The following is a 15,860-nucleotide window of genomic DNA, read 5'->3' on the forward strand; positions in this document are numbered from 1 at the left end:
CTTAGTGGGAGCTTAGTGGAGTTCCTGCTATGTGTTACGACTACAGTAGTCACTGCAGGCCCTGCCTAGTCTACATATACTGTTACAGCTAGGATAGTACGCCCCACAGAAGGCAATATAGAAAAGCAAAGATTTATTATCATTTTGGAGAAGTCGAGGCAGAAACTCAAGCAACTGGTCACATTGTAGCCAAAGTCAAGAGCAGAGAGAAATCACTAAACCCACTGTGCCTGCTGGTTCTCAGCTGGCTCTCTTCTGTCTTACATAGTTCAGGACCCGCTACCTAGGAACCGTGTTATACACAGTGGGCTGGCCCTGCCTACATCAGGTAACAATAAAGAATCCCGCAGACATGCCCATAAGCAGGCCTGATCTGGATAGTAACCTGTTTGAGGCTCTTTTCAACTGTGATTGTCTAGGTTGTGGCAAGTTGAGAGTTACAAACTAGCCATGACAGACAAGATGGGAGTGGTTCTGAAGGAGGTCACTGATGTGGGGACACGGGGTCACAGAAACCTGTATCCTTACTGTTTGCTGCTTGGCTGTTGCTGGTATGTGGAGGATGGGATGATTATGTTGTCTCTGAATTTTTAAAAGCAACATTCTCTTGTACTCTAAGCTATTCTAATGAGGAGATGGCCACTAAATAAATATGAAGCTATAATAAAATTAGTTTGTGTTAAACGTGCATAGTCTGGATAGTTGAGGGGTTTTTTTCTGACTTGGTTATATTATAGGGCTAGAGTAAAATTGACCATGATTTAATTGATTGAAATGACTTTGTAGTTATGAAATAAGCATGTAATTGTGGTTTAAAGCTATCATAACAGATATTAAAGTGTCCGTGTACTGCTACCTCTTAGTCTTTTCAGTAATCCTTGGTAAATATTGCTAATATAATAATTTAGAAATCAGATTATTTTGACATAATTGGAATGTTTCAGGGTATTGTCTTTGGGAAAGACTAGTGGCTCTCAGTTCAGTGAGCCAAATATGCTTTCTCACATTGATCAACATTCTAGTGGTGTTTAAGATGGGTAGTATATATGTAGACGTAGTCTGTATATGTAGACAGATTCCCAACCACGGGTGTGGTTTCCTTCTCACTGTTTCATAGCACACAGTGCATGTTATCATCAATGGAGATTTTGATTCTGTAGTAAATGCAAAGATGGAAATTCTTGCTTTAAATAAAATTTTTTTATTTAAAGAAATTAAGTGTATGTGAGGGAAATAATGTAGTAGCTATGAAGTGAAGAGAGACTTGGCTTACCATTAGCTGTGTTCTTACCAGTTTTGCCTAATTAGCACTAACCTAATTTTCCTTTTTCTCTTCACCAATTAGTGTATGGCAAGCCTGTGATAGCTGCTGCCCAGAATCCACAACAGCACCCAGAGAACATTTACTCCTGTAGCCAGGGGAAGCCTGGCAGTCCGGAGCCCGAGACAGAGACCGTTTCTTCAGTTCATGAGAGCCATGAAAACGAAAGGATTCCTCGACCACTCAGCCCAACAAAATTACTGCCTTTCTTGTCTAACCCTTATCGAAACCAGAGCGATGCTGACTTAGAAGCCCTGAGGAAAAAATTGTCGAATGCACCACGGCCACTAAAGAAACGTAGCTCCATTACAGAACCAGAAGGCCCTAATGGGCCAAATATTCAGAAACTTTTGTATCAGAGGACCACCATAGCTGCCATGGAGACCATCTCAGTCCCCTCACACCCATCTAAGTCACCAGGCTCAGTGACTGTCAATCCAGAGAGCTCCGTTGAAATCCCAAATCCATATTTACATGTGGAGCCAGAGAAGGAGGTGGGCTCTTTAGTCCCTGAACCACTGTCCCCAGAGGATATGGGGAGTGCCAGTACGGAGAACAGTGACGTGCCAGCTCCTTCTGCAGGCCTTGAGTATGTGTCTGAGGGAGTCACAGACAGCAGTACCAATCTGCAGAATAACGTAGAAGAAACAAACCCAGAGGCTCCCCACTTACTTGAAGTGTACCTAGAAGAATACCCCCCATACCCACCCCCTCCATACCCATCTGGGGAGCCAGAGGTGTCCGAAGAAGACTCCGCACGTATGCGCCCACCTGAAATCACCGGGCAGGTGTCTCTGCCTCCTGTAAGTAACATAGTGTCCCGTGTAAGTAACATAGAGACCTTCCCTTGGGCTACTCAGCATGGTGGCTGTTCTCAGTTTGTCTTTTTAACTTATGATCTAACCCTTGGCATGAAGTGGATCTCTGTAGTCTTGGGTTTTGACAGCATTGGAGCTCATTTAAGGTGAGCTATGTATCCCAGTCTTCCCCTACCCCCTCTTAGAAAAGAGAGAGTCTTACTTAGTTGCCAGACAGGCCTTGTGCCTCTAGAATAGCTGAGACACAGACAGACCTTTACCACCACCAAATCACTCTCAGGGTAGGAGTGATAGATGCTGTAACATTAAATGAAAAACTATGAAAAACACTGCTATATTTTGGTGTGTGTGGGTTCCTTATTCAGGAAACATTTTTCTTCTCTCATCTGTACGGGCTGCCTCTCTTCTCTCTCACTGAAGGTGCGCTAGGGAGATGCTGGGTGGGAAACACGCGGCCGGGTTCCCGCCGCTTCGAGGTGGGACCTGCAGTGTCTTCTCATTGTTGGGCTGCTGCTCTCTAAGCTTTGATTTCTCTGTCCATGAGGTGTAAAGATTTTATTTTTATTTTTCATTTTATGTACATTAGTGTTTTGCCTACTTGTATAAACATGCATTGTGTGCGTGCATAGCGCTCAAGGAGTCCAGAAGAGAGTTCCAGATCCCTTGGAACTGGAGTTACAGATGCCTGTAAGCTACCATGTGGGTGCTGGGAATTGAACCAGGGTCTTCTGCAACAGCAGCCAGTGGTCTTAACTGCTGAGCTGCCTCACCAACCCCTGAAGTGTATTTTTAATGAAATAGTAGGTTGAGTCTTAAACTTAAAACTGTTAAAATTTGAAGGAGAATTGGAGAGAGCAGGGCAGAGTGGGGCAGGAGAGAGAATGGGCAGAGTGGGGCAGGAGAGAGACAGGCAGAGTGGGGTACGCTCTTCTGCCTTTCTTCCCGGACAGTGCTGTTTGGAAATCACTAGCAAGTACCAGTCTCTTGGGCCCCTCTTTCTGTAGAATCAAGTTCTCCTAAAACTATGTTTCTGGCTGGAAATGCCTTCTTTACTTCTTGACATATTAAAATTGTTCTGGAAGTTTATGTCACTTTGAAATAGGTGGGAGACAACCATAATCTCTAGCCTACTTTTGCATAGCTTAGTCAGAAGTCGTTTTTGTTTCTTTAGACACAAAATAGAATGTTGAACTGTGACTTTAAAACACAGTAAAAACCAACTGGCACTTTTAAAAAAATTTTTTAATATTTTTTATTATGTATTTTTCTCAATTACATTTCCAATGCTATCCCAAAAGTCCCCCATACCCTCCCCCCACTTCCCTACCCACCCATTCCCGTTTTTTTGGCCCTGGCGTTCCCCTGTACTGAGGCATATAAAGTTTGTGTGTCCAATGGGCCTCTCTTTCCAGTGATGGCCGATTAGGCCATCTTTTGATACATATGCAGCTAGAGACAAGAGCTCCGGGGTACTGGTTAGTTCATAATGTTGTTCCACCTATAGGGTTGCAGATCCCTTTAGCTCCTTGGGTACTTTCTCTAGCTCCTCCATTGGGGGCCCTGTGATCCATCCAATAGCTGACTGTGAGCATCCACTTCTGTGTTTGCTAGGCCCCGGCCTAGTCTCACAAGAGACAGCTATATCTGGGTCCTTTCAGCAAAATCTTGCTAGTGTATGCAATGGTGTCAGCGTTTGAAAGCTGATTATGGGGTGGATCCCTGGATATGGCAGTCTCTAGATGGTCCATCCTTTCGTCACAGCTCCAAACTTTGTCTCTGTAACTCCTTCCATGAGTGTTTTGTTCCCAATTCTAAGAAGGGGCATAGTGTCCACACTTTGGTCTTCATTCTTCTTGAGTTTCATGCGTTTAGCAAATTGTATCTTATATCCTGGGTATCCTAAGTTTTGGGTTAATATCCACTTATCAGTGAGTACATATTGTGTGAGTTCCTTTGTGATTGTGTTACCTCACTCAAGATGATGCCTTCCAGGTCCATCCATTTGCCTAGGAATTTCATAAATTCATTCTTTTTAATAGCTGAGTAGTACTCCATTGTGTAAATGTACCAAATTTTCTGTATCCATTCCTCTGTTGAGGGGCATCTGGGTTCTTCCCAGCTTCTGGCTATTATAAATAAGGCTGCTATGAACATAGTGGAGCATGTGACTTTAAAACACAGTAAAAACCAACTGGCACTTTTGAATGATTATTTAAATGGGTTTTGTATGCCCAATGCCATATTTTATATGAGTTTGTACTTCCTTTGGAAGAGCCTCTTATTTTCTTCCTAGGAAAATGACTGCTCTTTCCTTCCTGTCTTACATGAGTAGATGCTGTGTTGTGTGTGTTTCTTTGACAGTGTGTGGCTAAGGTGTTTGCCTTCTGGAGCATCCGAAGGCTGTTAGTACAATCTTAGGCTCACTGTACAGTCTAACATGTAGTCTTTCCTATCTGCAAGGTATAGTATTTGTTACTTAAAACTTCCGACTCTTCACATCTGAGATCAAAATGAAAAAGGGGTAGGATGGTTCAGTGGGCAAAGGCACTTGCCATGAAAACTGACAACCTGAGTTCTATTTCTGGCACACACATTGTAGACAGAATTGACTCCTGTTGTTCTTCGACTTCCACACTTGCACTGTGACACATGAGTATGCACACTCCAAACACGCCCACACATAGATAGATGTAATTTATGAAGTCTGATGTCTCTCTCTCTCTGTGTCTCTCTCTGTCTCTGTCTCTCTCTCTGTGTATGTGTGTGTGTGTGTGTGTGTGTGTGTGTGTGTGTGTGTGTGTGTTTTAAAATCCTGTTTCATACGATGAGAAGAACTACCGCTTGGGCCTTTAAAGTCTAACTTACTAACTTGTCCTAAGATGTAAAGTTCTCCCTCAGTGTATCTAGTTATAATTACTCGTCTTTATTATTTAGCCTAGTTTTGCTTGCGCCTTAAGGATTGTGGTGTGAAGTACTAGGAAGGGCTTACCTAGATTCAAATTCTGGCCCTGGTGTTTGCTGGCTGTGTCTTTCCTTCTGTGTGCAGTCAGGGTGACTGGGCTTTTAATCACTTGTGCATGTGAGCTTTTGTGAGTCTGAGCATTGCCCAGTTTTCAAGTGAGGTTTTCTGCATTATACTCTTAAATAAGTGGTTTAGAAACAGTCTTATCTGGTTGTGGACCTCAATCAGAAACTGGTCCGCCTGCCACCAGATTTAGTTCACTCTGAGTTCCATAGCCAGGCACCATGGCACACTCCCATTTCCCCAGGGTTTGAGAGACTGAGGTAGGAAGATTGTAAATTGAAAGTCAGTCTGGGCCACATGGTGAGTTCAGGCCAGCCTCAGCTAAATGTTGAGGAAATTAAGTATATAAATAAAACCCCAAGTAGTTATTCTTTTCACTACCTCAGTTAAGCACTGCCTCTGCCCATGTTAATATCCCCCACACTTCCTTTACAGGGCAAAAGGACAAACTTGCGGAAAACTGGCTCCGAGCGGATTGCTCACGGGATGAGGGTGAAATTCAACCCCCTTGCTTTGCTGCTAGATTCATCTCTGGAGGGAGAGTTTGATCTTGTACAGAGAATTATCTATGAGGTAAGTTTCTTGACTATAACTTTGTATTCTATTTTAAAGCTCAAAATAGCTACTATAGAGAAATCTTATTTTAAAATTTTCTTTTGGGGGGCTATGGTGTTGTGGAGAGGGATATTGAGCTCTAAAATAGGCTGTGTTATTTTAAGAATGTAGCTGTAAGATTTTGATAAGGTAGGAGTTGAGTTTACACTTGAAATACATTAGTGTACCCTATTATTATTATTTAAGACAGGGTCCTGAGCACTTAAAGAGAAGGCTAGAGAGGAAGAAGTAAAAGCACCTTAAATTCATGATTCTCCTACCTCAGGCTCCTGAGCACTGGAAGCCCAGGCCTGGGCTGCTGTTCCCAGCTCCTTTAAAATACTTTCACTTGGGTTTCTCTAACTTCCCATAGCAAATAGTATGTCTCCTTAGAAACCAGTTTGTGACGGGAATTGGAAGGAAGAACAGGGTAACTGTAAGGATATAGTTTCTGATGGTATGATTTTTAAACAAAACCTTGCAATAAGTACTTAATTCAGCTAGGTTCTCTGCCCTATTTCTAGGATTTTTCTTTACAGTTTTCTTGGCTCCTCTGTTTCTTTTTTTCTTTCTTTCTTTCTCTCTTTTTTTTTTTTTTTTTTTGGTTTTAGAGCTTTATTGTAGAAAGGCAGGGGGAAAGAGAGAAGGTAGAGAGAGAGAGGGAGACGCTGGCCATGGCCAAGAGGAGAGAAGGGGGAGGAGAGAGAGAGAAGGAAGGCTAGAGAGGAAGAAGTAAAAGCTTAGAGAGAGGCCCCTCTGTCTCACTTACGGTATTTAAAATGTCCCCAAATTTTCTGCTTTCTTGATCCTAAGAAGCCAGTTAGTAATGACAGTTAATGCGACATGAATTGGAGTGGCTCTCACCCTTTTTATTGGTGTGACAGGTTGATGACCCAAGCCTACCAAATGATGAGGGCATCACAGCTCTTCATAATGCTGTGTGTGCAGGCCACACAGAAATTGTGAAGTTCCTGGTACAGTTCGGTGTGAATGTAAATGCAGCAGATAGTGATGGATGGTAAGTTCTGTGTTTAAACTCCAGTCAGACATGAGCTGTGCGCGTCGCTGTAGAAGCAGTGGTGTGGCTCATTGGCAGGCACAGAAGCAGCCAGCCTGCTCCTTCTCAAGCTCCGTGTTACTCTTGGAGGGCCTGGCCTCTTGTAGCAGCCATTTTGTTCAATTTTGGGAAGCAATGGAGTTTAAAATTTTAATTAGCGTATACTGTAATAAATTCGCCAGCATCCCTCCTCTGTGCTTGTGGTGACTGAAGGCTGGATGGAGGATGGGGACTGCTGAGGTGGCTGCCAAGTGGACACAGGGCAGGTGGCATATACAGTGTGCATTCTCCAGACCAAGTGCTGAAGTCACACTGCAAGGGACAGGGCAGACAGAATGATTCCACCGTGCTACTCCGAGCAAGCCATAGTCTATAACTCACAAATGATTTGGAGCTCCGTTGATCTCCTATGTGAGACTGTAAGAGACACAAATTCTTTCTGTGGAGGAATATGAAAACTTTTTCTATAAGGACTGAAATGTTACCCTTTAATCTCCTATTAAGTACTTTAATTTTATTAATTTGTTTTCTCTTTCAATGTTCTAATATCAGATGCTCATGTATGTAAATCAAAAATTTGAATTAACCTATCATTCCAAGTGACTGCGTGATCATCTTTGAAGACTGTTGCCTTTTGTTAGATATTTGTGCTGTATAGCCTTAATGGTATCTGTAAATAAATAAACAAACCTTTTGTCCAAACCACGGGTGAGCCCTAGCTCAACAGTGGAACACTTGTCTGGAATGAAGAACCAGGGGTCCCAGGACTGTGAGCATAGAAGAGTAGAATAAATGCAAAAGAGAGAGGAGACACACAGGGAGACCAGACGGAAAAGCATGCAGACGAGGGACCCAGACCGAAGGAGGCAAGACAAGCCGAGGAATACTGTACACTTGAGAGCTAAGGAGCATGTCTCAAGCCAGTCTTCCAAGCTTGGAGATAGGAGATACCACAGATTTTCTTCTGTGGTGTTGATAAGTTCCTGCTAACTCATTGCCTAAAATAGATTGGGGGGGGGGGGGGGGAAGAAGGGACGACTCGAGCGTGCTCGCGAGTGCGTGTGCGTGTGTGTGTGTGTGTTGCAGTCACTATTCTGAGACTGTATTTTCAGAAATGATCTCAGTTATAGTCACTTAGAATTTAACTTACAGTTTCAGCCAGAATTTACTTTGAGTTTTAAAAATATATGTAGCCTGTGAGTGTAACCAGATTCCTTGAAAGTTGGTGTTGAAAAAGAATTGCAGGCATGTAGTTTAAAGACTCCTAGATTTTTTTCCCCCCTGGCAGAAGTGATCAGGTTTCAGGGCTAGAGAGATAACCTAGTAGTAAGAACACTGGTTGTTCCCAGTCACCCACATCATAGTTCACAGCCATTGTACATAACTCCAGTTCCAGGATCTGACATCTTTTTCTGGTCTCCATGGACACCAGGCACATAAGAGATGCGCATAAGCACATGCAGGCAAAGCATATACATGCAAAACTAAAATTTCAACAAGAGATGATTATAGGGTTGGGGAAATCCAGACAGAACCAGATGCACTTTTTTCTGTTCTTTTTAGGTCACAGTAAAGACGTTATTTCCTTGACTCTTCACACTGGCACTCAGCTGCTGGGTCCATTGGTCCATTGCTCCTGATATGTTCCTTTGTACTGTAATTCTCTTACTGGTTCAGTCATCTGTCTTGATTGAACTAGTCTTTCTAAGCTATTTGTGAGGCTGGTAGATAAGAGCCTGAGGAACTTTCTTCACAGGTAACTCACTACGCGGAGGTCCTTGAGCCTGGAGAAACGTTTCTAACCAGTTCCCTGTCTTACCTCACAGGACGCCATTGCATTGTGCTGCCTCCTGCAACAATGTCCAAGTGTGTAAGTTCCTGGTGGAGTCTGGAGCAGCTGTGTTTGCTATGACCTACAGTGACATGCAGACTGCTGCAGACAAGTGCGAGGAAATGGAGGAAGGCTACACGCAGTGCTCCCAGTTTCTCTATGGTATGTAGCCAGTGTGGTTTAATGTGTTGGTTGCCGTATTTATTTGCCCTGTCTCTTGAGGGAATAGCCTAAAGCTCAGTGAGTATGGTGTTATTTGCTCTGCATAGTTCCAGATACTGAAATGAGGCCAGTCTAGGTCACAGCTTCTGAGTGTGTGCCTAAAGAGCTGTTGCCAGCGACATCGTCAGCTATAGCTGACTGTTGGTGTTAATTAAGTCTTTGTATTCAAAAGACCTTCTCTATGGCTTTAGCTCTTAGTGAGTTACAGCATGTTGGAAAACGAGATTAAAAAAAAATAAAGACAGCAGATCGCATGGTTTGGAGTTTGGTTTTGTTTCATGTTTTCTTGATGCTGAGTTTATGATTTTGATTACTGTCGAAAGATGCTGTACTTATCTAAGGCTGTACCTAGATACTGATCTCTGTTTAGAGAAAAATGGAAGTGAATTTGAGATCCATATGTGTTGATTGTCTTTTATGTAAGGCTTTTTGTTGTTGTTGTTGTTGTTGTTTTGTTTAAACTACAGTTGAAGTTAATTTTTCTGTTCAATTTGGCCTGAGAGAATAGGAAATCAGAAGGTCTCAGGAGTATAGATTGCTCAAGCTCTCCAAAGTTTCTTTCTTAACAACTGTTGAAACAGCTTCTTGAAATTAAAGCACCGGTCTTTGCCCTCTCTGCCCAGCCATGTTCCTTGGGTGTTTCTGCCTTTTTCAGGTTGTAGGAGAGAAGAGAGGGAGTTCTTGATGTCCACAAAGTTCCTGTCATCTAAGTGTGTTTCTTTATTTTTCTGCTATTTGTTTTGGGTGCTAGGTTTGAACCCAGGCCCTTATACTAAGTCGCAGGTCTTTACCACTGAGTGAACCCAGCCCTTGAAGCTGTGCAGGCGTCGTCATTGAGACCTGTGATTGTGTTTTGTTTGTTTTCAACTTTAGACCAATCGAGTGTTTTGACATTAACTTTATTTGTAAATGTATATGTGATAGACTTTTTAAAGAGACATGAAGGATTTAATTTATATATGATGACTTCTTTTTTAAAAAGACATGAAGGAAATTTGGTCATAGTCTTTTGATTCATAATTGTATCAGAGATGTCAAGGTTGATGGTACAGGATAAAGGTTAATTACTGGTGATGGACTCAGATGCTTATCTAAGGGAGAAGAAAGTGACCTCGCGGATACAGTATTACTGCTTTGTAAAATCTATCTTCCCATTTTATTCAGTTCACGTAGAAGGCTACCCTTTATGTATGTCTGTGCAGCAAGTGTTGACAATGCCCTAGAGGTCAAAAGAGGCACTGGACACCCTGGAGATGGGGTTAGAGTGTTGTCAGCTGCCATGTGGCTGCTTGGAATTGAACCTGGCTCCTCTGGAAGAGCAGTCAGTGGTGCTCTCAACTCAGAATCTCTACAGTCCTGCCTGCAATTCTTCATGGGAGTTTCATTGAAAACTGTGACTTGAATTGTTAATTTGAGCATCTTATAGCACCTAGGATTTCTTTCCAGTCCCATTGCAAACAAAAACACAATGAAGCTTTAAAATGTTATGGAGTTATATTTGTGTGAAGTTTTGTTGTCCAGTCTTGTTTGTGATGTTTGGGTAGGAACCTTGGACCTTCTCCCACTGAGGGAGACACCTCCAGCTATTGTTCTGGTTTTTTTTTTTTTTTTTTTTTGGTTTTTTTTTTGTTTTTTGTAATTTCTTTTATTAGATATTTTCTTCATTAACATTTTAAATGCTATCCGAAAGTCCCCTATGCCCTCCCCCGCCCTGCTCCCCTACCCACTTATTCCCACTTCTTTGCCCTGGCGTTCCCCTGTACTGAGGCATACAAAGTTTGCAAGACCAAGGGGCCTCTCTTCCTAATGATGGCCGACTAGGCCATCTTCTGATACATATGCAGCTAGAGACACGAGCTCTGGGGATAATGGTTAGTTCATATTGTTGTTCCATGTTCTGGGTTTTTTTTGTGTGTTATTTTAAAAGGTCAGAACCTGACTCCTTAGTTTGGCAGAACTTTCTTTTGGAAAAGAACAATTTCAGATCTTTGTTTTGTTTTGTTTGCCCAGAGCAAGTACAGTACCTGCTGGTTATTAATTGTTATAAACTAATTGTTGGCTGCTCAGAGTTGAAAAAATATGTCTGAACGCCAAGGAGGTATTTTCCTGTATTTTTAAGACATATAGGTAAATGAAAAATAACTAGCTTTCTGTAAACGTGATGGTTGTATCCACATCTGCTTTCCTCTGTGGTGCCAGCTGTCTATTTCTCTAGGCTTGTGCTATCCTTCGCTTTTAGGGCAAAAGGAGGTTGACCCTAACTCACAGTCAGTACATAACTGCTGGAAAACGGCCTTTTGGGGATTTTCTCATGCTCTGTTTATAGTTTTTAACATCTAGAATTCTGTTGGAGTGACCATATATAGACTTTTCTATCTTATAAACCCCCCATATTCTACATTCTAACATGATATTGTATTTTTCCTTCTAATAACTAGGAATTGAGTTTGTCTGCTCTGTGTATTGGGTGGCCATTATGTATAGAAGTAGGCCAGAAGTTGACAAGAGTCTTTTTTTAAGTGTCATACATTCAAACAGTTTTTCTTTTAGCTGCTGGGCTAACAGAATGCTTCCTCTCTGGGGAAGGTAAGCTTTGTGAGATGCCTAGGGGGTGTTTGTTGTTGGCCTCCTAGATACGGATCATTTATGGTCTATAAACACTGCTGGTCTCCCGTTCCCTCCCATGCTGGGACGTTTACTTCTTGGATGCTTCCTGCTGTAGTTCTGACATTCTAATGAGGATCCTTTCCCCGTTGGTTTCACAGAGTTTAAAGTTCTTGTGAGTGGTGTAATCTGAGCGGCGAAGCCCACGTGGTCTTTCTTCTGTCTTTTGTAGGCGTTCAGGAGAAGATGGGCATAATGAACAAAGGCGTCATTTATGCACTGTGGGATTACGAGCCGCAGCATGACGATGAGCTGCTCATGAAAGAAGGAGATTGCATGACCGTCATCCGCAGAGAAGATGAAGAGGAGATCGAGTGGTGGTGGGCGCGCCTTAACGATAAGGAAGGATATGTTCCACGCAACTTGCTAGGAGTAAGTCACTCCAATGCTGACGTGTTTCATATATGAACTGCTGTGTAGAGTCAGTGCAGTTTACTGCCTTTGTTATAAGACGTGATACAGGGCTCAGCACTTAGGAGCACTTGCTGCTCTTGAAGAAGACTCAGGTTCAGTTCCCGGTGTCTCCATGGCTGTTCTCAATTGTCTAGAAACTCCAATTTTAGGGGACCTAATGCCTGCTCACTGCACATACATGGCATACATACATACATACATACATGCTGACAAAGCACTCATACACATAAAATCTTTTTTAAAACACAAGGCTTAAATTTATGATGCCCTTAATTTAGACTCACAGGTATATCTACAGTGCACTTGATTATACTTTGAGTGTATTAATAGTTTAAGCTCAGGATAATATATTCCAAATTTGTGCCTTAGGCTCTTTTATAGGTTTAACCCAGGTGCCATGTAGGTCATGCCCATGTTCCCAGCACTTGGGAGATGGAAGTAGGAAGATCAAAAACAAGGTCCTCCATGGGCTTGGATATTCCTGTCTGCAGCCTGCACACAACAAAGACTCTCGGAGTGAGTGAGAGAATTAGAGAGAGAGTGCAGGCGGATTGAGATCAGGCTTGGAGTGCTTGTGGATCTGCTGGTGGTGAGGAACATGAAACATGCTAAAGGGCAGGAGAGACGGTGATGGACACATGGGTCACGGAGGTCACGGGCCCTGGCTTCCACATTGCCGCCGTTCATTCAGAACATTTCTGGTCTGTGTAAGCAGGTGTTGGTGCAGACTGAAGAAGCCTGCCTCTGAGCTTGGTGTGCAGACAGTGCATATAAGACATTGGTAGGTTTTTATCAAGCGTCAGTTAGACAAGGTCTGTCCTATAGCTTTAGCTAGAAGCCTGTGGGAGATGTCCCCAGCATCACACCAGGAGCAGGGCTCTCTCTGCTAAGGTTCTTCTGCTTGAGTGTTTCAAGGAGCCTGGCCCTGGGACCTGGCATTCTGGCTTGTGACAGTGACCCCCTTCCTGTGCTTGTCTGTCACATGTCTGTTAAAAGGCATTTGCTGCACCTTAACTGCTGTTTTCTGAGAGCAGCATTTATTGTAAAATAACTGCTGAGCCATCTCTCCAGCCTCCTAATGCTCTGATCTCTCAGGAGCTGCTCAGATGAGTTCCTCTTCTCCCCTCCCCCATGTCTGTGAGTGGGATGAGACAGGGCTTGGCCATGTAGCCGAGGCTAGCCTCAGACTGAACCCTCCTGCCTTCCAAGTGCTAGGTTTACAGGTATGTCTCACCGACCTACCTCATTTGTTGGGAATTATTAACTAATTGGACATATTTGTGGTATGAAGCATGACTTTTTAATCATTTTTAAAACAGAGGGGGCGGGGGGAGAGTTTTCATGTGCCACAGTAATTGTGTGAAGTCAGAAGACATTTTTGGGAGTTGAGATTGCGATCCACTGAAGACGCCTGGCAGGCAGCGTCAGCTGCTGAACATCCCGCCTGCTCCTTCCTTGCCACCCTAACCCGAGTTTACAATAATGGCTGATTTATAAAATGGCTCAGTCAAGCTAGTAACCTGTGTAACCTGACAAAGCGGACCTTTAATTCTGTGATGGAAATAAAATCTGTTAGCGAGTTTTCAATTAGTATGTATGGTTTTAACTATTAATTCCTATGGTGTACAACAGACTGCTATTAAGTTGAATTTTCTAGTGAAGAGAATGGTTAATGAGATGGAGGATTATTCTGAGGGGGAAGCAGTCAGTCAGAGACAGGGTTGCGCTCTCAGAAGGTTTTGAAATTAACAGACAGGGATAAAGGTTGTAATTTTAGTCCTAAACTTAGAACTCCTAGTTCCCTGGTGCTCTCTTCTATAAACGTGTGCTGTATGTGTCATGTTTTAGTATCTTCTGAGTATTAAAAAATAAAGGAAATTTCACAATGTGGAATATTTAGACAGGCTCAGCCTGGAATCTGCAAAGGGCTTTGACAAATGTCTTTTCTCAGCTGAAACTGACTCTTAAATAAACACACCACCTCTTTTGTTTTCTTGTCCCTAGGAGACGAAGGGGAGGGTTTGTTTAGCTTGATGGTGAAATTCTAGTTTGACTTGCTCTGGGCCTCCAGACAGAGCCCTGCAGCCCTCACATAGCCTCCCCTCGCTCTTGTTAGGGAAAGCACAGGCCAGCAGAATCCCAAAGCATTTCATGTCTTCCGAAGTCCACTGATTCAGGCATTTGTCCTGATAGGCTCAGGTTCCACCCACAGTGCCATGTCCTGTAAATAAGGTTGAAAAAGTGTGGCTTACATATGTGGTTCCAGTACTTAGGAGTGTGAGGCAAGAGGATTGTAAGGCTAACCTGGGCTACCTTGAAAGACCCTGCCTTAAAAAAAAAAAACAAACAACGACTTTTGCCCGTCATGATGGGTTTCCAGATTCTGGAGCACACAGCAATTTACAAGTAGTCTTCAGCGTTTGGCTTCCCTGGGCTGCAGTGTGGTTGAGCAAACTGCAAGTTGAGTTCGTGCCTGGAGTCTGTGTCACGGCTCTGTGGTGCTGTTCCAGCTGCTGGGCCCTCGATGTGATCAGTGCAGATTCACTTCCTGCTTCCACAGCTCAGTGCCTTCCCGAGTTGGTTTCCTGTGTCAGCTTCCTTGCCCCTCTTCCTGTACTTATTGAAATATTGTAAAACTTCCATACATATGCCACATGTAAATCTTTTTTTAAAATTCTCTTGCAGCTATACCCAAGAATTAAACCAAGACAAAGGAGCTTGGCCTGAAACTTGAGTTAATGAAGAATTAATGAGCTAGAAGAAATACTATGATTATCCAGGAAAAAAAAATCAGAAGGCTTACTTTAATGACAGTATAGCTCAGAAGCAATGAAGAATGTGCCGTGGAAGAAAATGAAGGACCGAAGGACTCGGCGTGAGCAGAGGCATTGCTGCTGAGCCCGCACCACCCTGGCTGGCAGAATGCTCATGGCGGCGCAGCATAGGAGGCAGCCATCTGGCTTTGTCAAGAAATGGGACCATTTGCTGGACTGTGGGAAAATCAGTTTCTTGTCCTGTGTAGGGTGATTTTGGCACTGTTCCCATTCCGCTGACCTGCCAGAAAGGACCTGTGCCATCTGGCACCATCTCCAACTGCCCCTGAGCACCAGCAGGCTTTGGGATCCCCGGCGGGTGCTGTACACTTGTGTGTTATCAGTGAAGAACTGTTAGCTGCTTGTCAGTGAGCAGTAACTATTGTATGAGTTATTGTAGCATTTAAGAATTATGCGTATATTTGAAATACTGAAATTAAACTACACTACCTAATCTAAAGTAGATTTAGAATCTTGTTTTTAGATTGAATTTGAATCTATATTTATTGTCTTTTTGTATCTTGGAAATTAGAGATTTGTTATAGATTTACCTGTATTTGTCAAGATCATAGCTGGTTTTAAAAATGATTGTAATAAAATTAAACTTTATGACTCCAAGCTATTTCCTGGTTTTCCTTTTAATGTTATACACAGCTTTGGTTATGGGGCATAAGCCATTGGGCTACCTACTGCACAGCTGAGAAATAGTGAACTGCTTGATCCAACAGTCGGGCACTGTGGGAAAACTTCCTGACAGTCGTGTGATTGAGAAGTGGTTCTTAATTACAGATATGCATCTCTGCAGTTTACAAGGCTGAATGGCTAGAGTACTGTGCTTTTAAGAGACTGGGGTGAGGGTGTGTGTGCTATGTACCTGTTTCCTCATGGAGGCTGGAAGTGAATGTGGGATACCTTGGAGCTGGGGTTAAAATGGTTGGTGAACTACCTGATGTCTGTGAAGGGATCTGAACTCTGGTCTTCTATAGAGCAGTTGGTGCTCTTAACCACTGAGCCATCTCTCCAGCACCTAACTTAGTAATTTTTAAAAAGGTCATAGAGACCATAGTGAAAGAAAGCTTACTTGGACCTACAACTTCTGCT

At 43.0% G+C, this 15,860-nt stretch overlaps 1 protein-coding gene across 1 annotated transcript in view; it reads left to right on the plus strand.

Annotated features, from left to right (window-relative positions):
* Positions 1-15,381, plus strand: part of Trp53bp2 (transformation related protein 53 binding protein 2) — a 53,270-nt gene extending 37,889 nt beyond the window's left edge. The window contains exons 13-18 of the mRNA NM_173378.2: positions 1,346-2,124; positions 5,600-5,737; positions 6,643-6,776; positions 8,642-8,808; positions 11,705-11,904; positions 14,632-15,381. Of these exons, the coding sequence (NP_775554.2) occupies positions 1,346-2,124; positions 5,600-5,737; positions 6,643-6,776; positions 8,642-8,808; positions 11,705-11,904; positions 14,632-14,673 (1,460 nt within the window). The 3' untranslated portion in view covers positions 14,674-15,381. The remainder of the gene's footprint in view (positions 1-1,345; positions 2,125-5,599; positions 5,738-6,642; positions 6,777-8,641; positions 8,809-11,704; positions 11,905-14,631) is intronic.
* The last annotated feature ends 479 nt before the right edge of the window (positions 15,382-15,860 follow it).

The sequence above is a fragment of the Mus musculus genome, chromosome 1 (genome assembly GCF_000001635.26).
Source record: "Mus musculus strain C57BL/6J chromosome 1, GRCm38.p6 C57BL/6J".
NCBI classification, from domain to species: domain Eukaryota; kingdom Metazoa; phylum Chordata; class Mammalia; order Rodentia; family Muridae; genus Mus; species Mus musculus.